The following is a 26096-nucleotide window of genomic DNA, read 5'->3' on the forward strand; positions in this document are numbered from 1 at the left end:
TGAGGCTGTGGGACGGTGCAAACAGGAATACAGGATAAATAGATGTGGGAGAAAACAAAAAATATAAAAAGCAAGTATAAGACTCCAAAGGGCATTTCTGAATTAAGGTTTCTTCACATTTAATGAAAGCAGAGAAGAGTGAATATCACTGTAGAATATCCTGCCTATAAAATGGTTAAAACAAAATTAAATCCACTTAACTTACAAAAGGTTAAGCTTTGGTTATATGAATATGATCTCATGTGGACCCTGTTTCCCCAAGGTGTTCAGTGAATGAGTCTTTTCATTGTATTTTGTAGTCATGTGCATGAAGTGCTGTATTTTATTCCCAGCTGATGAAGGCCTATTAAAACACAATGTACACAGGACTTTGACTTCTGGAAAGATGGCATAGTTACACTTTTCCCTATTCTTACTGCTAAGTACCACTAAAGGCCCTGTACATTGTATATAAAACACACATAAGTAGACTAAAAAGTAAAGGGAAGAAAGCCAACTGACCAAAGAGCTTGGAAATCAAACTATAAATTTGTTGGGTTTTCTTTTTGCCTCATAAATCACAAACTTGGAGCTCAAGAAGCTGGCTACTGGTAAACACCAATGAGTACCAAAACAAAAGGAACATGAAAGGGGAAGCATAGCAAGACAGAAAACCTTTAGAAAATTCTACTCTATGCTAGCCAAATGCCACCGAAAACAGTGTGTCCACCACTACCCACACCAGCAAAGGCTGAGCAGGGAGCCTAGATTCCCCACCAGCCAGCCTCAAATGAGATGCCCCCCAACCCTCATGGAGGGGAGTATCAGAGATTTTCAGTCCTCGTAAATTACATCTACCAGAGCGCAATGTGGAGACCACATGGGGAGCCTGGAGTTCCACCTTCACCCTGCAGTGCCCACCTTCCCCTCCCCCCTGGGGTGGTGTAGAGGAGGTCTCCTGGAGAGCGAGGGCTTGTACCACCTGCCCAAGGTGAGGAGGCTCCTCCCGCAGCTGTGTAGTGGGGACTATGTGGGGATCCAGAACTCCCACTCCTGCCCAGCAGTAATGAGGAGTCCCACACTTGGGTAACAAAAGAGGCCAAGTGGAGAACTTGGACTTAACCTGCACTGGGTAGTAACAAGGAGGCATCTCCCTGCTCCCATGCCTGAGTGGTTTTATAGAAAGCAGCTAAAACAGAAGGTTTAAATAAGATCCAAAGTCTCATAACTTGAAAAATACACAGGTTTCACTTGAAACCTAGACATCATGAAAAAACCCACCTTCACCATCCTTATTCATTGTAGTGCTAGAACTTCTACCCAGTGCAGTAATGTAAGAAAAGGAAGTAAGAGGCATAGAGCCTGGAAACAAAGAAATACAACTTGTCCCTATTTGCAGATGAAATGATTGTCTTTATAGACAATCGAAAGAAAACCAAAATCATTAGGTTAATGTAACAAAATATAACAGGACTTGTATCTCAGAAACAACAAAACTCTGGTGAAAGAAATTAAAGAAGATCTAAATTAAAGAAGATAAATAGACATTTATCATGGATTGGAAAACACAACAAAGTCAAGATGTCATTTGTTTCCTAATATACATGTTTAATCTAATTGCTATCATAATCTTACTAATATTTTATACATGTAGAGAAGATTATTCTAAAATGTATATGAAAAAGCAAAGGAACTAGAATAGCAAAGAAGCAGGAGAAATCAGCCAACCTAATTTCAGAATTAGTTATATAGCTATAATAAATAATATTGTGTGGTATTGGTAGAGGGACAGACACATAGATCAGTGGGACAGAATAGAGAACTCAGAAACAGATCTACACAACTGTGCCCAACTAATTTTGACAAAAGTGCAAAAGCAATTCAATGTAGGAAATATAACCTATTCAGTAAGTGGTGAGAGAGCAATTAGACATCCATAGTCAAAAAATAAATGGGCTTTGACCTCTTATCTAAATGTGACCTCTCACATCTTACCTAAAAATTAACTCAAAATGTATCACAGACTTAAACATAAAATGTAAAACTATAAAACATTTAGAGAAAAATAGAAAAAATCATCAGGATCTAGATCTAAGCAAATAGTTCTTAAACTTGATATCAAAAGCATAATCCTATTTTTGCTTTTGTTGCCTATGTTTTTGGGATCTTATCCAAAAAATTGCTGCCCAGACTAATGTCATGAAGTGTTTCCTCTATGTTTTTTCCTAGTAGTTTTATCATTTTGGGTCTTACGTTTAAATCTTTGATCCATTTTTAATTTTTATGTAGTAAGAACTAGGGGTCTAGCTTCAGTTTTCCCAGCACGATTTATTGAGGAGACTGTCCTTTCTCTGTTCTGTGTTCTTGGCACTTTGGTTGAAAATGAGTTGGCTGTAAGTACGTGGATTCATTTCTGTGTTCTCTATTCTGTTCCATGGGTTTATGTGTCTATTTTTATGGCAATACCATGCTGTTTGGGTTACTGTAGCTTTATAGTATATTTTAAAATTAGATAGTGTGATGCTTCCAGCTATGTACTTTTTTTTTTTTTTTTTTTTTTTGAGATGGAGTCTCACTCTGTCACCAGGCTGGAGTGCAGTGGCACAATCTCAGCTTACTGCAACCTCTGCCTCTTGGGTTCAAGTGATTCTCCTGCCTCAGCCTCCCAAGTAGCTGGGACTACACACTGTGCCACCACGCCCAGCTAATTTTTGTATTTTTGGTAGAGACAGGGTTTCACTATATTGGCCACAATGGTCTCAATCTCTTGACCACATGATCCACTGCCTCAGCCTCCCAAAGTGCTGGGATTACAGGCATGAGCCACCACACCCAGCCCCCCACTTTGTACTTTTCGCTCAAGGTTTCTTTGGCTATTTGGGGTATTTTATGGTTACAGACAAATTTTAAGATTGTTCTATTTTTGTGAAGAGTGTCATTGGTATTTTCACAGGGATTGCACTGAATCTGTAAATTGCTTTGTACAGTATGGACATTTGAACAATATTAATCCTTCCAATCCATAAGCATGGGATATCTTTACATTTATTTGTGTCCTTTTCAATTTCTTTCATCAATGTTTTATAGTTTTCAGTGTAGACATATTTCACCTCCTTGGTTAAATTTGTTCCTAAGGGGTTTTTTGTAGCTATTGTAAATGGGATTGTTTCCTTGATTATGTTCACATAGTTTACTGTTAGTATATAAAAACACTATAGATTTTTGTTTGTTGATTTTGAATCCTGCAACTTTACTGAATTTGTTCTAACAGTTTTTTAGTAAAGTTGTAGGGTTTTCTGTATATGAGATCATGCCATCTGCAAACAAGGACAGTTTAACTTTTTCCTTTCCAATTTGAATGCCCTTTATATGGTTCTCTTAACTAATTGGTTTGGCTAAGACTTGCAGTACTATGTTGAAGAAAAGTGGTGAACATGGATATTCTTGTCTGGTTCCAGATCTTAGAGGAAAAAATTTCAGTTATTCCCCATTCAGTATTATATTAGCTGTGGATTTGTCGTATATGGCCTTTATATTCCTGAAGCCTTCTCAACCTAATTTGTTATGAGTTTTTATCATGAATGATGTTGAATTTTGTCAAACACTTTTTCTACATCTATTGTCTTTCTTATAGTAGCCATTCTAATTGGGGTGAGATGATACCTCATTGTGGTTTTGGTTTGGATTTCCCTGAAGATTAGTGATGTTGAGCATATGGTTTTTTTCCTTCATTCTGTTTATGTGATATATCACATTTATTGATTTGCATATGTTGAACCATCCTTGTGTCTGTAGGATGAAACTTCATCATGGTGAACAGTCTTTTTAATGTGCTGTTGAATTTGGTTTGCTAGTATATTAAGGATTTTTATATACATGTTCTTCAGGGATCTTAGCCTGTAGCTTCCTTTTTGTTGTTGTGTCCTTGTTGGTTACATCAAACTGAAAACCTTCTGCACAGCAAAGGAAACAATCAACAGAATAAAAAGACAATCTACAGAATGAGATAAAATATTTGCAAACTCTTTATCTGGCAAGGGATTAATATTCAGAATATGTAAGGAACTCCGACAACTCAACAACAACAAAAAAATAATTTTCAAAAATGGACAAAAGATAAAAAAGAACAAGATCAAATTCTTTGTAGGAACATGGATGGAGCTGGAGGCCATTACCCTTAGCAAACTAACGCAGGAACAGAAAACCAAGTACTGCATGTTCTTACCTATAACTGGGAGCTAAATGATGAGAACACATGGACACACAGAAGGAAACAACAGACGCTAGGGCCTGGTGGAGGGCAGGAGGAGGGAGAGGATCAGGAAGAATAACTATTGAGTACTAGGTTTAATACCTGGCTGATGAAATAATCTGTACAACAAACCCCCATGACACAAGGTTACCTATGTAACAACCCTGCATGTGTGCCCCTGAACTTAATTAGTTAATTAATAAGGGCAAAAGACCTGAATAGACATTTCTCAAAAGAGTACATACAAATGGCCAATAGGCATATGAAAAATGCTCAACATCACTAATCTTCAGAGAAATGTAAACCAAAACCAAAATGCAATATCACCTTACCTCTATTAGAATGGATACTATCAAAAAGACAAAAAATAGCAAATACTGGTGCAGATGTGGAGGAGACGGAATTCTTATACATTGTTAATGGGAATGTACATTAGTATAGCCATTATGGAAAACAGCTTAGATGTTCCTCAAAAAATTAAAACTAGAACTACCATATGATCCAGCAATCCTATTCCTGGGTATATACGCAAAGGAAATAAAAACAGTAATCAAAGCGATATCTGCACTCCAATATTTATTGCAGCACTATTCACAATATCCAAGATATAGAATCAACCTAAGTGTCCATCAACAGATGAATGGATAAAGAAAATATGGTATATATGTACAGTGGAATACTTTTCCACCATTTAAAAAAAAAAAAAAAAAAAAGAATGAGGGCAGGCATGGTGGCTCATGCCTGTAATCCCAGGACTTTGAGAGGCTAAGGTGGGTGGATCGCTTGAGCCCAGGAGTTTGAAACTAGCCTGGGCAACACTGGGAAACCCTGTATCTCCAAAAATAAAAAATACAAAAAATAATTCTATCCAGGTGTGATGGTATACACCTGTAGTTTCAGCTACCCAGGAGGCTTAGGTGGAAGGATCACTTGAGCTTGGGAGGCAGAGGCTGCAGTGAGCCAACATCACACCACTGCCCTCCAGCCTGGATGCCAAAGCAAGACCAACCCTGTCTCAAAGAAAAAAAAAAAGAGAGAGAGAAAAAAAAAAAAGAAATCCTGTTATTTGCAGCAACATGGATGAACCCGGAGGTTATTATGTTAAGTGAAAGAAGCCAGGCACAGAAAGACAAACTTTTCTTTTTGTAGATCATGCTTTTCAAAAGTTTTTCATTGACACATAATAATTGTACATATTTATGGGGAACAGTGTGGTGTGTTTTTTTGGATACATGTATACATTGTATAATAATCAAATTAGGGTATTTAGCGTATCCATCACTTCTTACATTTATCATTTCTTTGTGGTGAGGACATTCAAAATCCTTTCTCCTAGATATTTTGAAATATACACATAGTCACCCTACTATGCAATACCATAATTTATTCCTCCTATGTAACTATAACTTTGTGCCTCTTGACCAATCTCTCGGTATCTTCCTCTCCCCACTCCCTTCCCCAGTCTCTGGTAACCACTATCTACTCTCTACTTCTGTGAGATCAAGTTCTTTTGATTCTACATGTAAGTGAGATAATGCAGTATTTGTCTTCCTGTGTCATTTCTTTTTTGAGACAGAGTCTCGCCCTGTCACCCAGGCTGGAGTGCAGTGGTGTGATCTCGGCTCATTGCAACTTCCACCTCCCAGGTTCAAGCGATTCTCATGCCTCAGCCTCCTAAGTAGCTAGGATTACAGGTGCATGCCACCACACCCGGTTAATTTTTGTATTTTTAGTAGAGACGGGGTTTCACCATGTTGGCCAGGCTAGTCTCAAACTCCTGGCCTCAAGTGATTGACCCACCTCAGCCTCCCAAAGTGCTGGGACTACAGGCATGAGCCACTGCACCCAGCAGTCTCTATTATTTCTTATAACTGCATGTGAATCTACAATTACCTTAAAGTGAAAAAATTTAATTTTAAAAAAGGCCCTGTAAAACATGATGTTGAGGGTTATTTGTTAATTTAATGATTAGAATGCATAAATCATCTCAATTTGTATAATATGCTCTATCTTCAAACTCTTCAACCCTTGGTCTTTTACTGACAACACTACGGTAGGTAGGTAGGTAGGTAGATGCTTTTATACTGTGCACTTGCAATTTTTCAAGAGCAAACATAGTTAGTGGCAAAAGTCTGGGTAGACCAGTCACGCATTGGTGGTTAGCCCATATTTCAAAGGAATGCCCCAATTTCCACAGTCACCACCAAGTAACATCTCATATTCTTTCTTATCTTCAGGAAAGCCACTAGTGAAAACATCACGAATGACTGTGATCAACACGGAGAAGCCTGCAGTCACAGTCGATATAGGAAGCACCATCAAAACAGTGCAGGGAGTGAATGTGACAATTAACTGCCAGGTTGCAGGTGAGAAATTCATGTATGTCTTTGTTGACATGTTAATGGAGCCCTGTGCTAGGTTGGGGATACAAAGACAAATTAGACACAAATTCTACTCTCAGGGATATAGTGCTAGTAGGAAAGCCAAAGCATGAACCTCAGTCGCTCTGAAAGTAGAAAATGCTATAGAAATTGAGAGGAAGAAAGATTAATTCTGACTGGGACAGATAGGTAAAATTGATCTTTTTATGTGTATGTTTTTCTTTAATCTTAGCCTTCCATACAGATAGAATGTGAACATGCAAAGATGGGGGCAAGGAATTCCAAGTGGACAAAGGAGAGTGATAAATTCATGGAAGTAGAAAATCCTCTAGGCTGTAGAGAGAACAGTGTGAGCTTTAGTCTGGGTGGAGCCCAGAGTGCAGAAATGCAGGTGGGAAGTGACGTTAAAGAGCCATGCTTCCGAAAGACAAAGCCACCAGCATTGAAGAGAATGGATTGAAGAAGGGAAATACTAGGACAGAAAGGCCAAGTAAGACTCATCACTGTAGTTTAGAGGAGAAGTCATGGAGGCCTGAACTCAGGACAGTGGGGATGGGAAGGTAAGGACTGGATGGACGTGAGAAAGATGGCAAGAGGTAAGACCAACAGCAGCCCAGAGCTTGCTCGTGTCAGAAGTGGGCAGGAGTTATTAGAGAAGATAGCCAGTGGAGTTCTGATACAGGCATTGCCCTCAGGTGGACCTTGCAAACTCAGAGGTCAACAGGGACCAGGAAGGCACAGTGAAGCAAGGAGTAGTAGACAATAGGGGGTGGTAATATGCTCTGTATAAAAATATTTGCCTTCAATTAAAAGACAGAAAACACCTACATATAGCAGAATGAGGCCCCGCTACTATTTTTCCCTTCCTGTAGACCACTCATTTGTGATGTGTACCCTAGGGGTTTCACTGCCACAATGGTATGAAGAAATGAATGGTTCTTGTGCCGTTGGGCTACTAGTCTTCTGATTGCTGTCCTCCTCAGATATACCCCACAGTGGCGTGGCCACACCAAACCCAGGTTCCCCGATCATACCCTGTCTGCAGAATAGATAGGTAGTGGCACCCCATGCTTTGGTGGTTTCTTCATCTTAGATCTTCATCCTATGAAGGTTTACCTCAATTTGTTACTTATAAGACCAGAAAACCCATTTTAGAGTAAGTAGGAGGAATATCTTAACCTAGGACTTACTGTTTCCAAATAATAGCCAAGTCTGATTTTCTTTGAAATATTCTGATAGCTTTAGGATATCTGAAATATGGCCAGACCTGGTGGCTCACGCCTGCAATCTCAGCACTTTGGGAAGCTGAGGTGGGCGGATTACTTGAGCCCTGGAGTTGAAGACCAGCCTAGGCAACATGGCAAAACCTTGTCTCTACAAAAAAATACAAAAATTAGCCAGGTGTGGTGGCACATGCCTGTAGTCTCAGCTGAGGGAGGCTGAGATGGGAGGATCGTTTGAGCCCAGAGGTCAAGGCTGCAGTAAGCCATGGGCAAGCCACAGCACTCCAGCCTGGGTGACAGAGCGAGACCCTATCTCAAAAAATAAAAATTAGGATATCTGAAACATAAATCTATCTTTGTAAATGTGCATTAGCTTTGCCTTTGTAGAGCTTCTCATGGCCTTTGTGACGCTTCCCTTCCAGCCTCATCAGTGAAATCAAGAACCAAGTACCTTCAGCCCCTGTACTCCTAGATAGGTAGTAAGACAAAACCCCTGATAGGGATTGACATGAATGAGCTACCCCTCTGTGCAGGGATTAATGGTGGTGCCAGTAGAGCCCTTTCTGCAGAACCATCGCCCCTCAACACACACCTGATCACTATGGACACATGCTTTGGCGATGAAACACTAGTGACATGATGGACCACGTTGTGTATCTTCTTGAGAGGTGGAACTGGTAGGAGTAAAAGAATAGGGGAGGGGCTGAGCGCGGGGACTCACACCTGTAATCACAGCACTTTGGGGGCCCAAGGTGGGTGGATCACCTGAGGTCAGGAGTTTGAGACCGGCCTGGCAAACATGGTGAAACCCTATCTCTACTAAAAATACAAAAATTAGCCAGGTATGGTGGCAAGTGCTTGTAATCACAGCTACTCAGGAGGCTGAGGCATGAGAGTCACTTGAACCTAGGAAGCAGAGGTTGCAGTGAGCAGAGATCGAACCCCTGCACTCCAGCCTGGGCAATAGAGCAAGACTCTGTCTCAAAAAAAAAAAAAAAATAGGGGAGGAAAGTGCAGCAAAACAAGGAAATGGGCATTTAAAGGAGATTGAGAGAACCAGAATCTGGTTGAGGAAGTATTTACGTTGGGGAGCCTAAGACATTAAAACGAGCTTTGGCCACTCTTTCGTGCCGCCTAGGGCCCTCTCTCTGGGACTTTGTCCAGAGGCTCACTTGATAACCTTGTAGTGAGAACCTGATATACCTAGTTTTCCCTGGCTATGACATTGCAGTCTTTATTTTTGTTTTTACCCATAAAACCATCTGTATTAATGCTGATTAACTAAAATAAATATTTGTATATTTGTCCTTATTCCTTTTGTTAAACAAGATACTCATTCAAAGTAGGTGGGAAAGAGCCTGCTTATAATTACACAGTGAATTTGCTGGACAAGGAAATCATCTGTGAGCTTAGTCTCCAGTTAAAACACTGACAGCTATAATGCTAAATGCCAAATGGCAGAGGACTACTTTTACTTTGCTGCTATAAGTGGCTCTTAAGGCTCTTTCCTTACTCTTGGTCATCTCTATCCCATTCCTAGCCAGGCAGCTTAGTGGCCTCCTGATTGGTTAGGTGGGATTCTCTAAGCACCAATAACATTGCCAGTAGCTAATACTCTAGCTTGAGAATTTGCAACCCAGACTCTCATAATAGACAGGGAAGTGCGACTCCATAAGGGCCTGCTTAAAGCAGTATTTTATGTCAAATTCATTCATGTTAGTCATTTAGCAGCTTTTTATGGAGTATTTAATCCAGGTTAGATCCAATTTCTCCTAATCCAAGGAGCCACAGATAAACAAGATACAATTTTCAGGAAGCTCACAGTCTGGGAAGGAGAAAAGTTATGAAATACATAATGATAATACAATGCGATATGTAGATACAGTTGTTGTTTTCTTATTATAAAATATTAGCGTATTAAAGAAATTTTAGAAAAACACAGAAAAATTTAAGAGGCCAAAAAGGAAAGAAAACAGCTTGTTCAAAGTCGTTCTCTCCAAACTCAACCACAGCTGACATTTTATTATATTTCCTTAATGATTCCCTTTTATCCTGCTTTATTTCCTCTCAGTAATAAACATTTGTCTGTGTCATAAGCATAACTTTAATGGCTATATAATAGCCTATGTTAAGAATATTATGTAATTTACCTAGACTGACTCACATATTTGAATTGTTAGCAATTTTTCATTAAACAACTTTTTGCATACATGTGCTTTCAGCTTATGAAATGCAGCCTCACATTCTTCCCAATCCTAAAGCATCAACAGCATTAGGCAATGAGTATGATAGGCTTTTTCTTGAAAAGTGACCTAATTCACTGTATCACTCCCATGCTTGTTCGCTATTTGTTCTCCGAAGACGTCAGAAAACTGAGTCGGCGATAAAGGATCGGGGAAGAAGCAGTGTTTCAGTAAATGGGAACAGAATGTGCAAAGGGCCTGAGGTAGAAAGAGCGTGCTGCATTTAAAGAAGTGAAACCTGGCTGGTGGTGTGGCTATAACATCAAGAGCAGAGAAGAAAGTAGCATATGAGGCTGAGGAGGTGCGGGTAGGCAGGGGCTAGATCTTACATGTTCTCATAGATTATGGTACAGTTTAGGTTTTTCTCCTAAAAGCAAAGGAAGTATTTGAAGGACTTAGGAGATAAAATCAGCAGGATTAAGGATGCAGAAATAGTTCAAGAGTCAGTGATGAGTGGTGTATTAGGATAGATTAGACTCTGGTATCAAGTAGACCCCCAAATGTATAATGGCTCAAATACAATAGAAGTTTTATTTTTGCTTACCTAAGAGCCCGAAGAGTACACCTGGTCATCTGGAGAGGATCTGCCCCCACAGTGTCATTCAGGGTCATAGGATGCTGGTGGGTCTGACATCTGGAACACATGCCTTCCAGGGTCTCCCTAGGGGTTACCTCTATCCTATCAACCAGGAGAGGGGAAAACAGAATATGGGGGATGGTTGAGAAGGCTTTTAAGGGCCACACCTGGAAGGAGCACACATTAAGACTTTTCACATTCCTTTAGTCACATGGCCACGCACAACTACAAAGGATGCTGGGGAAGGTAGACTCACTGGGTACTCAGGAAAAAGAGGGAAACTGGTTTTGTGAACAGCTATCATTGTCTGCCACAGTCAGTATGGAGAAACGTGGAAGGCTGGAAACCTTCTTTCCAGACTGCCATGGTTTTTTAGAATAATTGACAAGACTGACAGTTGAGTTACTGTGTCCTTTCTCTTTTCTTTCCCTAAGCCACCCTACCTCCACACCTCCTAGGAAGCTTCTAGAATTTCCCATGTAAAGGTGCACCTTTGAGTGGACACCCCACCTTGAGATGTTGACACACTGCCATGGTGCAGGCAGCCTTCCAAATATAATATAAGGGATCCAGTTAACAAGAATACCCTGTCTGGGATTTTTTTAAAAAGAATATTATAGCATCACCCTACCTGGCAGCTCCGTGGACATCAAAGGCACTGGACCTTGTAATCATATCAAGTTACCACCCATTATGACTAAGCTGTTTTACTGATCCTTTCAAGCAGCAGGGAGAGCATGGTGCTGTTGAAAAGATATACCACAGGGGAAAATGCAAACATGGGTTCTTTTCCTTCCCTGTTTTAAGATACAAATAATACCAGGGAGGTTAGCATGTGGAGCCTATCCAAGTAGCTGGTCCACAGCAACATAGCTTTTGGATTTTGTTCTGTGGTAGAGCATATTTTCTGTCATTTTCAGGTGTTTCTTTTTGTGGCATTTGCTGTCACACTACAGCAGGCTAGAAAAGATCATCTCCCGCAACCTGACCAAGCTTCTCAATAAGAAAGAGCTAAAAAGCCAGAACACATGGATTCTGGAACCTCTCTCCTGACAACACCTTGGTTTTACAACCACAGCAGAAACATTAATTCTGAAAGTAGAAAGGAATTAAGCATTTGACAGTTCAGAAATAGTAAAGCAGCAGTTCAGATTTTCTCTCAAGAGTCAGGCTAGTATAATGGCAGGTGGTGTACACTTGTTAAGATGGGAACTGTTGGCATTAAAGGTATCTCAGTTTGAATTCCCACCCTGGCACTGGTGGGTTACTGATTGGCTGTAGGATAGGAAACTGGGGGGAACAGAAACTCTGTTCCAATGTAATCGTTCAGGCATCCAAACAAATGTGACCTTAGGCAGATTTCTTAATCTCTATGAGACCCTTTTCCTCATAAAATGGAGTTATTAAATAGTACCTGCTTCACAGGATCATTGTGAAAAATAAGTGATTGTGTTTATAAAATGTTTGGCTTATAGCAAATGTTCACTCAATGTTATTTCTCCCTTTTTAACACACTCAGGATACGTTTGCATGGCTCTCAGTACACTCCGATATTGAGGTATTCTGAACACCAGTATTAGGCATGTGTATCACTACCTTTTCAAGGGACTCTGTGGAACATTCAAGGGCTGGTGAAGTTTTTTAAAGCATCATTGTCATCTCCTGAGAGAAAAAGAAAAAAATCTTTATAACGCCTCAATTATTGTGTTCTATTTCCTCATTCTACATGCGTAATGTCAGAGCCAGTTATGGAAGGACTGGCTGTCACTCCAAGGTGTCTTCATAATATCATTCTCCACTTAAGGCCCACATTTCCAGGCAGGAAGTCCTCAAAATGTGGCACCAGCAACAATACCTATATCGGCAAACTCATAATGCAGAGCTGTGCTTGAATGAATCTGAGAGAGGTTTGCCAGTAGATTAAAGAATGATTCCCACTTAATTTCTCTTCCCTTGGGACTGCTGTCACGTCCATGGTTCCAGGTTTACAGAAACTGGAGGTTTCTTCCTCCACCCTGCTATTCTGAACATTTCCATTTCTCCCGTGAAGCCCCCTGCTGTCACCAGAGGAATTCAGCCCTTTTGGTTTATATCCAGTCCTGTCCTCTCAAACAATTTTAGAGTGGCATGAGATAGACAGAATCAAGGGAATGGAAGAAGCTTGCAAGCAATTCCTGGGGGAGTGAGAAATAGCTCCCAGGTCTGTCTCCATTCCTGGGTTCTCTCTCTTCTCCCTCTGTTCCACCCTCCCTCCTCCCCTCTGTCACTCTCACTCTCATTTTCTCTCCCCCTGAGTCTCTGTGTTTGCTGCCCACAGCCCTCCTCAAAGGAAGATGCAGGCAGTAAGTGCTGCATGTGAGCAATGTGAGGGAAAGAGGATGAATAATGCTAGAAAATGGTTTGCAGGGCCGGCATGGTGGCTCGTGCCTGTAATCCCAACACTTTGGAAGGCCAAGGCAGGTAGATCATCTGAGGTCAGGAGTTCGAGACCAGCCTGGACAACATGGCAAAACCCTGTCTCCACTAAAAATAAAAAAATTAGCCGGGCGTGGTGGTGCACGCCTGTAATGCCAGCTAACTTGGGAGGCTGAGACAGGAGAATCGCTGGAACCCAGGAGGCAGAGGCTGCAGTGAGCCGAGATCATGCCACTGCACTCCAGCCTAGGTGACAGAGTAAGACTCCATCTCAATAAGAAAGAAGGAAGGAAGGAAGGAAGGAAGGGGAAGGAAGGAAGGAAGGGAAAGGAAGGAAGGAAGGGAAAGGAAGGAAGGAAGGGAAAGGAAGGGGAAGGAAAAGAAGAAAGGAAAAGAAAAGGGTTCGCAGGAACTCATTTTTCCTTGTTCTTTCAGGAGAAAAATAGCTAAGAGTGCATCTCTTCAACTTACTTCTGAGGCTTTCTCCTAAATGCTGTGGATTTTTTTCTTTTAAATGGGAAAAAGCTAAGCTCAGGGTCCAAAGTCCAAGCTGGCATGGACAGGCATCACGATGCTCTTGCTCTCCCTAGTGGTGCTGCAATGAAAAGTCAGCTGTTCCACCCCTCACCTGTGTCTTTTCTCCAGGTATCTTTAGAGATGATGCCAACCTGCCCGTCTTATGCACTTGAGCATCAAGTATCCTACTGTTAGAGCCAGATTAGTGTGTGCCTCTCTCTGATGTGACAAGGCTGTGGTATCCAAGTCTCCATCCACTTTCGGTAGCCCTGCCTCTCTTTCTCTAGCCAATTTCAAGGACACATAACAGATACACAGGCAACTCCTTGAAGACTCTGCATTCTCAACAGAAGGCTAGCCATTAAGGGCAAACTGCCCTTGCCCCAAAGGCAAAAACCAGCCCCAGCTCAGGGAAAACACTAGACCACTAGACTAAAGGTCTTGTTCCTTGGCCATTCTTGGCTTTGACCCCATTTCCCTGGACTTGACACTTTTTTTTTTTTTTTTTTCAGACAGAGTCTTGCTCTGTCACCCAGGCTGGAGTGCAGTGAGGTGATCTCGGCTCACTGCAACCTCTGCCTCCCAAGTTCAAGTGATTCTCCTGCCTCAGACTCCTGAGTAGCTGGGATTACAGGTGCCCACCACCATTCCTGGCTAATTTTTGTATTTTTAGTACAGACAGGGTTTCACCATGTTGGTCAGACTGGTCTCAAACTCCTGACCTTGTGATCTGTCTGCCTCGGCCTCCCAAAGTGCTAGGATTACAGGTGTGAGCCACCATGCCTGGCCAGGACTTTACACTTTAAACATGCCCTGGATACATGCCAGCGAGTTCTATAAATAAACTGTGTGAGCTGGGTCAGCAGGCTGAGTTGTGTAGGGGAGGGTGCTTTCTGCTCTCTAGAGACCTGTGAATCCGTGCCACAGACTTTCAGTCTCTCAACATACTCAGAACCCAGCCTCCTATAGGATCCTCCTAAAACAGCATCTAGGAAAGCTCATCCTAAACTCCCAGGGCCTGTTTTCCAGCATGTCAACCACAAGGAAACTTCCTGAGGAATTCACGGGGTCCCTAGAGCACAGAGCCTGGCTTCCAAAGACAGAGCCCATCCCAAGTCAGCAGAAGATCTCCCCATCTCTCTCACAGAAAATAAACTTGGATTGTGGAAAGAGTTGAGCACTTTCCTTTTGTCCTTTTCCTGTGGTTCTACTGATACTACCACTTCATGTTCTCTTGCTCTGAGAAGATATGCAGGCTTCCAAAAATACAAGCATGTTTTCTACATAGAGTGTCAACTCCAGTAACAATCTAGCAACTTCCATTTGTCTAGTTCATACATATATTTTAATGTTGTATAGCTTTGCACTTTTTATTAAAATATATCTATACAGAAAAGTACATGTATCATAAAGGTACCAAGTGAACACTCCCCACCAGACCAGCCCCAGGTCAAGACACAGAGCATCGCCAGTGGCCAAGCCCATTGTCCCATTTCTCAGTCACAACCCCTCCCCATTCATTCCACTGACTACTAACAACATAGATTAATGTTACCAGGTTTTTTTTTTTTTTTGAAATTATACAGTATGTACTCTTGTGTCTGGCATCTCTTACTCAACATTATGTTTATTTCATGTAGTTTCATTTTCACTGGTGTATACATTTGGTTCTCAAGTTTTTCAAATACATTTTCTCCAAAGAATTTGGGTACTCTCCTTCCACCTTGGCAAGACCCCCTGCCAGCTGCCTGTTTCCTCCTCTTTGTACTGGCCTCCCTCTTCCTGCCTCATCACTGTAAGTTTAAAAGGCCAAAGATCTGGAGACAACTGAGATGTTTATCTTGTATCAACATTTGTTCTGATTCTTTGGTCACCCTGAAGCCTATATCCTTATCCTACCAGGCTCTGGGCATTATTTAGTCTGGCCAAAGCCTGGTAGAAGATGTCCCTGTAGAGCAGCCCCACAGAAGGGGGATTCAAGAAGCTATAAATGCCTCTGGGCTCACCTAAATGTGTTTGACTGATGAGTGGGTTTTTTTTTTTTTTTCTGCCTAGGAGTGCCTGAAGCTGAAGTCACTTGGTTCAGGAATAAAAGCAAACTGAGCTCCCCCCACCGTCTGCACGAAGGCTCCTTGCTGCTCACAAACGTGTCGTCCTCGGATCATGGCCTGTACTCCTGCAGGGCGGCCAATCTTCATGGAGAGCTGACTGAGAGCACCCAGCTGCTGATCCTAGGTAAACACTTCAAAGCTGGCTGCCTCTGCTGCACCCTGTTGGGAGTGACTATCTAACCCACCCTCTACCTCCTTTGCGCCCTAATCCAATTAAGGACATAAAAGATAAAATTGGTATCCCTTCACTTCTTCCCAATTTAGGGCCTTTCGATAGAACACAAACTTTGAGCCCAAACAAGACCTTGAACCTTGGCTCTTCCATTTACTAACTGCCTGGCATTGGGCAAGTGACTTCACTCTGCTAAGCCTTAGATACTGGTCTCTATGCGGAGACTCCAGACACGGGGATTGCGAGGGGAGAACCGGCATCTCAAACGAAGATAACCTAATTAAAACAATTATCCTTAACTCTTCCTGCATTAAGGACTTCTTTGAGAATTAGATAAAAACTATGGATTCCTCCTTCTAGAAAAATTCATACACGTAATATTTTTCATATCATTCCAGGAAGCTTATGGTCTAGTCCATCTAAAGTCTCCGCATGTACCCCTAAACATAAGAACCCCTGATTAAAGAGTCTGGCATGACTCCTGGTATAAAATGGGTGCTTAAAAATAACAATTGCTGGGACACCGTCCACCATCTTATTATTGCCCAGTTCTGGAGTCAGCCACATTGCAAGCTATAACATTTTTGCCCCCTGGACTAGGGATACCCTGCTGTTCTTCTCCACTAAGTCTGGGTGCTAGGGAGATAAAGTTAAAAAAAAAAACAAAAAACTTTTTTTTGGCTTTCTCAAAAACAAGAGCAATTATTAGAGCACTTATGCTCTAATTATGCTCTTTCTCACCTAGAGAAAGCTGTCATTCTAAGGAAAAAAAGGAAAGATGTAAGAAACAATAATTCATGCCACACATACAGACATAAACATACATTACAGACTTCCTCAGGGAAAAATATGTAAACTTTACACTTCTGTTTTCACACCCAGGGTTGAAGATATACCAACACATAGGTCCTTCTAGACCCTGCCCACTCAGATTTCAGAGAGGCCCAAACGGGTTTTCATCTCACTGGTGGCTACATAAACCTCTAGCCATCTTAGGAAGCCACAGAAAATTGGCTCAGAGAAAGATGTCATTTGTTTTGCACTGGGTTTCATCCAGCTGAGCTGCTAGTCTGGAGCCCAGAGCCCAGGGAATATTGCCCCACACTGAGTTACGGTGCTTACCAATGAGATTTTTCTCCCTAATAATCCTTCCTTGTTGCCTCTGCTAACAGAGATGAAAGTCTAAGGTGTATGGCCGCTACTGTGGCTTTGCCAATGAAGTGTGTATGTTCTATAGGCAGGTGCTTACTGCATTCCAACTCTAATACAGTGTAACAGTGAACATGGTGTTCAAAGAGCAAAACATCTTCCCCATTTTCATCAAACTTAATGGGGGAAAAAAAAACCACTGTCAAGACTCTTAAGTTTAAGGCTTTTCTTGATCACAGTTCTTGGTTTATTAAGGAAAGTTTGTTAGCTTTTAATAGGTACTTTATAAACATCAAAGAAATGTCTCGTTTAATCTGCAAAAATGTAGCTTAATTTTTAAAGGGGGCATTTTGTGGATGAAGCTGAGATTTCACCCCAAGTTCTGTGACTTAACCTGTGCTATAAGGACTTGAAGTGTAGTAAGGCAGACTTTCACCCATGTATTCACATAGTCCATTGAACAGATATTCATTAAGTGTTGCCATTTAATGTTGCTGACATTAAGTTCCATGTCACCTGGACACTGGTAAAGTTTTAGGAGAAATATAAGTGGTGGCCTCTACCCCTGGAGAATTTCCAGTTTTCCTTGGAAGAGCCAATGGACATGCACTGAAGAGGAAAATTACTGTCAAAGCTGTAAGGACATTAGGAGGGGCCAACATTTGGCCCAAAAAGGGCTGATTGTTTTGAAGATGGAAAGTAGTCTCCCCTTTTGGCTCTTAGTAAATAAGCAAAGGTTTCATGAGTTTCAACAGGAAATATTGAGGAGGAGAGAAAAAGAGACACTTTGAGTAAACTGCCACCATCAATTCCTAAAATCATGGTATTCCAGGGTAGAAAGAGATCTTGGAAAGGAACCTCATTTTGTAGATGAGAAAACTAAGGCTCTGAGGACTTAAATGACCTAATTAGTGAATGACAGAGCCATGGCTCAAACAGAGGGTTCCTGAACCCAGGCGTGATGTTTTTCTCTATGCCATACGAAAAGGATTCTTTTTCAAGTAGATTTTATATATATATATATATATATATATATATACATATACATACACACACATACGTAATCTCAAGTTCATCATTGTTTTCTCTATACAATGGTCTTTGTCAGTCAAAGACAGAAAGACTGCAGGTATGTTTTTCAAATAGACTCAGGCACCATTGTGACTTATTAATTCACCAGCCCTAACAAGTGCCTTACAAGGTGCCAGGCATGTAGTAGGGCTGTTGCAGAATGCTGTTGAAATGACCATCCATTTCAAGAGCAATACTCCTGGGCTGCTGCTTCCATTCCAACAAGTGCTCTGGAGAAAAAGGTGGGAGCTGGCCTTGGGAGTGTAAATTGCAGTTCCTCAGGAGATGCAGGAAGAGGGGAAAAGGCATCTGCTGCTTTTCCAAGAGAATCTGGGATCATCCCACTACTAAGTTCAGCAGGTTCTTGCCTCTTTATTTGTCCAGCAGAAATGATAAGCCACTATATATTTCCCATTTTAGTCACTTTTAGCATTGATTAACTGCGACATCTGATGACTTCAGCGCTGACTCCTTGTAAGATTCTGAATGATGAAGCATCACATAGCAACATTCTCCTTCCTGCTCTATCTAGGTCCTACTTAGGCATAAAAATCCAAACCACAAAGCAAATTAAGTCACCAACTTCACAACTGCATCTTTTGCTTCATAGAAAAGGGTCCTTTTAAATAAGAAATTCCTGTGGTGTTTCTCTGTCTGTGCGGACAGTAACAAAGTGCCTCATTCTAAAGACTGTTACTAGGGCTAAATGAAAAATGGACTGAAATGTATTTAGCACAGAACTTGGCATAGTAAATGCTAAAATTCACCTTTTTAAAAAAGTATCGGGTGGAGCCAAGATGGCCGAATAGGAACAGCTCCGGTCTCCAGCTCCCAGCCCCAGCGACACAGAAGACGGGTGATTTCTGCATTTCTGCTTGAGGTACTGGTTTCATCTCACTAGGGAGTGCCTAACAGTGGGTGCAGGACAGTCGGTGAAGCGCACTGAGCGTGAGCCGAAGCAGGGCGAGGCATTGACTCACTCGGGAAGTGCAAGGGGTCAGGGAGTTCCCTTTCCAAGCCAAAGAAAGGGGAAGCAGACGGCACCTGGAATATCGGGTCAGTCCCATCCTAATACTGCGCTTTTCCAACGGGCCTGGAAAACGGCACACTAGGAGATTGTGTCCCGCACCTGGCTCGGAGGGTCCTATGCCCACGGAGTCTCGCTAATTGCTAGCACAGCAGTCTGAGATCAAGCTGCAAGGCGGCAGCGAGGCTGGGGGAGGGGCGCGCACCATTGCCCAGGCTTGCTTAGGTAAACAAAGCAGCCAGGAAGCTCGAACTGGGTGGAGCCCACCACAGCTCAAGGAGGCCTGCCTGCCTCTGTAGGCTCCACCTCTGGGGGCAGGGCACAGACAAACAAAAACTCTGCAAGAACTTCCACAGACTTAAATGTCCCTGTCTGACTGACAGCTTTGAAGAGAGTAGTGGTTCTCCCAGCACCCAGCTGGAGATCTGAGAACGGTCAGACTGCCTCCTAAAGTGGGTCGCTCACCCCTGAGCAGCCTAACTGGGAGGCACCCCCCCAGTAGGGACAGACTGACACCTCATTCAACCCGGTACTTCTCTGAGACAAAACTTTCAGAGGAACTATCAGACAGCTGAATTTGTGGTCTCACGAAAATCCGCTGTTCTGCAGCCACCGCTGCTGACACCCAGCCAAACAGGGTCTGGAGTGCACCTCTAGTAAACTCCAACAGACCTGCAGCTGAGGGTCCTGTCTGGTAGAAGGAAAACTAACAAACAGAAAGGACATCCACACCAAAAACCCATCTGTACATCACCATCATCAAAGACAAAAAGTAGATAAAACCACAAAGATGGGGAAAAAACAGACCAAAAAAACTGGAAACTCTAAAAAACAGAGCACCTCTTCTCCTCCAAAGGAACGCAGTTCCTCACCAGCAACGGAACAAAGCTGGATGGAGGATGACTTTGATGAGTTGAGAGAAGAAGGCTTCAGATGATCAAACTACTCTGAGCTACGAGAGGAAATTCGAAACAACAGCAAAGAAGTTAAAAACTTTGAAAAAAAATTAGAAGAATGGATAACTAGAATAACCAATGGAGAGAAGGGCTTCAAGGAGCTGATGGAGCTGAAAGCCAAGTTTCAAGAACTACGCGAAGATTGCAGAAGCCTCAGTAGCAGATGCGATCAACTGGAAGAAAGGGTATCGCTGATGGAAGATGAAATGAATGAAATGAAGAGAGAAGGGAAGTTTAGAGAAAAAAGGACAAAAAGAAATGAACAAAGCCTCCAAGAAATTTGGGACTATGTGAAAAGACCAAACCTACGTCTGATTGGTGTACCTGAAAATGATGGGGAGAATGGAACCAAGTTGGAAAACACTCTGCAAGATATTATCCAGGAGAACTTCCCCAATCTAGCAAGGCAGGCCAGCATTCAGATTCAGGAAATACAGAGAACGCCACAAAGATACTCCTCGAGAAGGGCAACTCCAAGACACATAATTGTCAGATTCACCAAAGTTGAAATGAAAGAAAAAATGTTAAGGGCAGCCAGAGAGAAAGGTCGGGTTACCCACAAAGGGAAGCCCATCAGACTAACAGCTGATCTCTCAGCAGAAACTCTACAAGCCAGAAGAGAGTGGGGGCCGATATTCAACATTCTTAAAGAAAAGAATTTTCAACCCAAAATCTCCTATCCCGCCAAACTAAGCTTCATAAGTGAAGGAGAAATAAAACACTTTACAGACAAGCAAATGCTGAGTGATTTTGTCACCACCAGGCCTGCCCTAAAAGAGCTCCTGAAGGAAGCACTAAACATGGAAAGGAACAACCGGTACCAGCCACTGCAAAAACATGCCAAATTGTAAAGACCATCGAGACTAGGAAGAAACTATAGCAACTAACGAGCAAAATAACCAACTAACATCATAATGACAGGATCAGATTCACACATAACAATATTAACGTTAAATGTAAATGGGCTAAATGCTCCAATCAAAAGACACAGACTGGCAAACTGGATAAGGAGTCAGGACCCATCAGTGTGCTGTATTCAGGAAACCCATCTCACGTGCAGAGACACACATAGACTCAAAATAAAGGGATGGAGGAAGATCTATCAAGCAACTGGAAAACAAAAAAAGGCAGGGGTTGCAATCCTAGTCTCTGATAAAATAGACTTTAAACCAACAAAGATCAAAAGAGACAAAGAAGGCCATTACATAATGGTAAAGGGATCAATTCATCAAGAAGAGCTAACTATCCTAAATATATATGCACCCAACACAGGAGCACCCAGATTCATAAAGCAAGTCCTGAGTGACCTACTAAGGGACTTAAACTCCCACACAATAATAATGGGAGATTTTAACACCCCACTGTCAGCATTAGACAGATCAACGAGACAGAAAGTTAACAAGGATATCCAGGAATTGAACTCAGCTCTACATAAAGTGGACCTAATAGACATCTACAGAACTCTCCACCCCAAGTCAACAGAATATACATTTTTTTCAGCACCACACCACACCTACTCCAAAATTGACCACATAGTTGGAAGTAAAGCTCTCCTCAGCAAATGTAAAAGAACAGAAATTATAACAAACTGTCTCTCAGACCACAGTGCAATCAAACTAGAACTCAGGATTAAGAAACTCACTCAAAACCGCTCTACTACATGGAAACTGAACAACCTGCTCCTGAATGACTATTGGGTACATAATGAAATGAAGGCAGAAATAAAGATGTTCTTTGAAACCAACGAGAACAAAGACACAACATACCAGAATCTCTGGGACACATTCAAAGCAGTGTGTAGAGGGAAATTTATAGCACTAAATGCCCACAAGAGAAAGCAGGAAAGATCCAAAATTGACTCCCTAACATCACAATTAAAAGAACTAGAAAAGCAAGAGCAAACACATTCAAAAGCTAGCAGAAGGCTAGAAATAACTAAAATCAGAGCAGAACTGAAGGAAATAGAGACACAAAAAACCCTTCAAAAAATTAATGAATCCAGGAGCTGGTTTTTTGAAAAGATCAACAAAATTGGTGGACCACTAGCAAGACTAATAAAGAAGAAAAGAGAGAAGAATCAAATAGATGCAATAAAAAACGAAAAAGGGGATATCACCACCGATCCCACAGAAATACAATCTACCATCAGAGAATACTACAAACACCTCTATGCAAATAAACTAGAAAATCTAGAAGAAATGGATAAATTCCTCGACAAATACACCCTCCCAAGACTAAACCAGGAAGAAGTTGAATCTCTGAATAGACCAATAACAGGTTCTGAAATTGTGGCAATAATCAATAGCTTACCAACCAAAAAGAGTCCAGGACCTGATGGATTCACAGCCGAATTCTACCAGAGGTACAAGGAGGAACTGGTACCATTCCTTCTGAAACTATTCCAATCGATAGAAAAAGAGGGAATCCTCCCTAACACATTTTATGAAGCCAGCATCGTCCTGATACCAAAACCTGGCAGAGACATAACCAAAAAAGAGAATTTCAGACCAATATCCTTGATGAACATTGATGCAAAAATCCTCAATAAAATACTGGCAAACCGAATCCAGCAGCACATCAAAAAGCTTATCCACCATGATCAAGTGGGCTTCATCCCTGGGATGCAAGGCTGGTTCAACATACGCAAATCAATAAATGTAATCCAACATATAAACAGAACCAAAGACAAAAACCACATGATTATCTCAATAGATGCAGAAAAGGCCTTTGACAAAATTCAACAACCCTTCATGCTAAAAACTCTCAATAAATTAGGTATTGATGGGACGTATCTCAAAATAATAAGAGCTATCTACGACAAACCCACAGCCAATATCATACTGAATGGGCAAAAACTGGAAGCATTCCCTCTGAAAACTGGCACAAGACAGGGATGCCCTCTCTCACCGCTCCTGTTCAACATAGTGCTGGAAGTTCTGGCCAGAGCAATCAGGCAGGAGAAGGAAATAAAAGGTATTCAATTAGGAAAAGAGGAAGTCAAATTTTCCCTGTTTGCAGATGACATGATTGCATATCTAGAAAACCCCATTGTCTCAGCCCAAAATCTCCTTAAGCTGATTAGCAACTTCAGCGAAGTCTCAGGATACAAAATTAATGTACAAAAATCACAAGCATTCTTGTACACCAATCACAGACAAACAGAGAGCCAAATCATGAGTGAACTCCCATTCACAATTGCTTCAAAGAGAATAAAATACCTAGGAATCCAACTTACAAGGGATGTGAAGGACCTCTTCAAGGAGAACTACAAACCACTGCTCAATGAAATAAAAGAGGATACAAACAAATGGAAGAACATTCCATGCTCATGGGTTGGAAGAATCAATATCGTGAAAATGGCCATACTGCCCAAGGTAATTTATAGATTCAATGCCATCCCCATCAAGCTACCAATGACTTTCTTCACAGAATTGGAAAAAACTACTTTAAAGTTCATATGGAACCAAAAAAGAGCCCGCATCGCCAAGTCAATCCTAAGCCAAAAGAACAAAGCTGGAGGCATCACGCTACCTGACTTTAAACTATACTACAAGGCTACAGTAACCAAAACAGCATGGTACTGGTACCACAACAGAGACATAGATCAATGGAACAGAACAGAGCCCTCAGAAATGATGCCGCATAGCTACAACTATCTGATCTTTGACAAACCTGACAAAAACAAGAAATGGGGAAAGGATTCCCTATTTAATAAATGGTGCTGGGAAAACTGGCTAGCCATATGGAGAAAGCTGAAACTGGATCCCTTCCTTACACCTTATACAAAAATTAATTCAAGATGGATTAAAGACTTATATGTTAGACCTAAAACCATTAAAATCCTACAAGAAAACCTAGGCAATACCATTCAGGACATAGGCGTGGGCAAGGACTTCATGTCTAAAACACCAAAAGCAATGGCAACAAAAGCCAAAATCGACAAATGGGATCTCATTAAACTAAAGAGCTTCTGCACAGCAAAAGAAACTATCATCAGAATGAACAGGCAACCTACAAAATGGGAGAAAATTTTTGCAACCTACTCATCTGACAAAGGGCTAATATCCAGAATCTATAATGAACTCAAACAAATTTACAAGAAAAAAACAAACAACCCCATCAAAAAGTGGGCAGAGGACATGAACAGACACTTCTCAAAAGAAGACATTTATGCAGCCAGAAAACACATGAAGAAATGCTCATCATCACTGGCCATCAGAGAAATGCAAATCAAAACCACAGTGAGATACCATCTCACACCAGTTAGAATGGCCATCATTAAAAAATCAGGAAACAACAGGTGCTGGAGAGGATGTGGAGAAATAGGAACACTTTTACACTGTTGGTGGGACTGTAAACTAGTTCAACCATTGTGGAAGTCAGTGTGGCGATTCCTCAGGGATCTCGAACTAGAAATACCATTTGACCCAGCCATCCCATTACTGGGTATATACCCAAAGGACTATAAATCATGCTGCTATAAAGACACATGCACACGTATGTTTATTGCGGCACTATTCACAATAGCAAAGAGTTGGAACCAACCCAAATGTCCAACAACGATAGACTGGATTAAGAAAATGTGGCACATATACACCATGGAATACTATGCAGCCATAAAAAATGATGAGTTCGTGTCCTTTGTAGGGACATGGATGAAACTGGAAAACATCATTCTCAGTAAACTATCGCAAGGACAAAAAACCAAACACCGCATGTTCTCACTCATAGGTGGGAATTGAACAATGAGAACTCATGGACACAGGAAGGGGAACATCACACTCCGGGGACTGTTGTGGGGTGGGGGAGGGGGGAGGGACAGCATTAGGAGATACACCTAATGCTAAATAACGAGTTAATGGGTGCAGGAAATCAACATGGCACATGGATACATATGTAACAAACCTGCACATTGTGCACATGTACCCTAAAACCCTAAAGTATAATAAAAAAATAAATTAAAAAAAAAAAAGAATTTAGATAATATTCAAACTGGCAATGAGAAAGGACTATCATAGGAACAAGCAAAGGTGTGGATATGGGAATAAACAGATTGTGTGCTTTAAAAAAAAAAAAAAAAGTATCATTATCATATAGTTTAACTTATCTACAAATGTGTAGGTACCCAGTGGTCTAAAGTGAGAAACCCCTGAACTTGGTATGCCTGCTTCTTCTTACTTACCTTATCATTTCAGCCATCAAATACCTATATTGAGTTTGAAATTCAGACTCACCTTGATAGGGACTCCTCTATAGGAAAAATAATGTTAAAAGACAACAATAGTAATGCCTATCTTACATATATGCATGCATGTGCACATACATGCATACCCACCTCTTCCTCTTCCCTTGACACAGCCTTGTGCTTTAACCTGCCTGATCCACCCTCTGCCTTCTCACAGATCCCCCGCAAGTCCCCACACAGTTGGAAGACATCAGGGCCTTGCTCGCTGCCACTGGACCGAACCTTCCTTCAGTGCTGACGTCTCCTCTGGGAACACAGCTGGTCCTGGATCCTGGGAATTCTGCTCTCCTTGGTGAGTCTAACCCTTGGAAACATTGGGCAGAAATCCAGGACTGGACAGGATTTATGGATGGGTGACTGCTTGCAGGTGGGAAGGAGGCAGCAGTAGGGGGTGGCCAACAGGAAATCACTAAATTGCCTACAGAATCCAGACTCACCAGTGGAAACTTGGCTGACTTTCCATATGAGGTGAATGCAGTTGTTAGTCTGTACTCTGTGGCTTGTCTAGATTCCAATATGGCTCCTTTCTGAATCCTCTTGGGTTGATGCCATGGTCCAGATCCTCTTAATCAGACTGACTCTTGAAACTTTGAGAAAGTTACAGCAGTAAAGAACAGCTCCTATATCTCCTCTCCTCTTGCTAACCATTCCCCAGTACTCCTCCATGATCCCCTCCCACCTAAACTAGAGCAATAATCAACTTTCTAGGAGAAAGTCAAATATCAGTGCCCTCCAAAAGGAAGACTATACTATTTAGACCAGCTTTCTGTAGATATAGC

General features: G+C 41.6%; 1 protein-coding gene across 1 annotated transcript in view; it reads left to right on the forward strand.

Moving 5' to 3' along the window:
* ADAMTSL1 (ADAMTS like 1) overlaps window positions 1–26096 on the forward strand; it is a 445880-nt gene that overhangs the window by 343631 nt on the left and 76153 nt on the right. Inside the window, exons 21-23 of the mRNA XM_003260400.2 lie at window positions 6469–6597; window positions 15642–15821; window positions 25475–25609. Coding sequence (XP_003260448.2) covers window positions 6469–6597; window positions 15642–15821; window positions 25475–25609 — 444 coding nt within the window. The remainder of the gene's footprint in view (window positions 1–6468; window positions 6598–15641; window positions 15822–25474; window positions 25610–26096) is intronic.

The sequence above is a fragment of the Nomascus leucogenys genome, chromosome 1a (genome assembly GCF_006542625.1).
Source record: "Nomascus leucogenys isolate Asia chromosome 1a, Asia_NLE_v1, whole genome shotgun sequence".
Lineage (NCBI taxonomy): Eukaryota > Metazoa > Chordata > Mammalia > Primates > Hylobatidae > Nomascus > Nomascus leucogenys.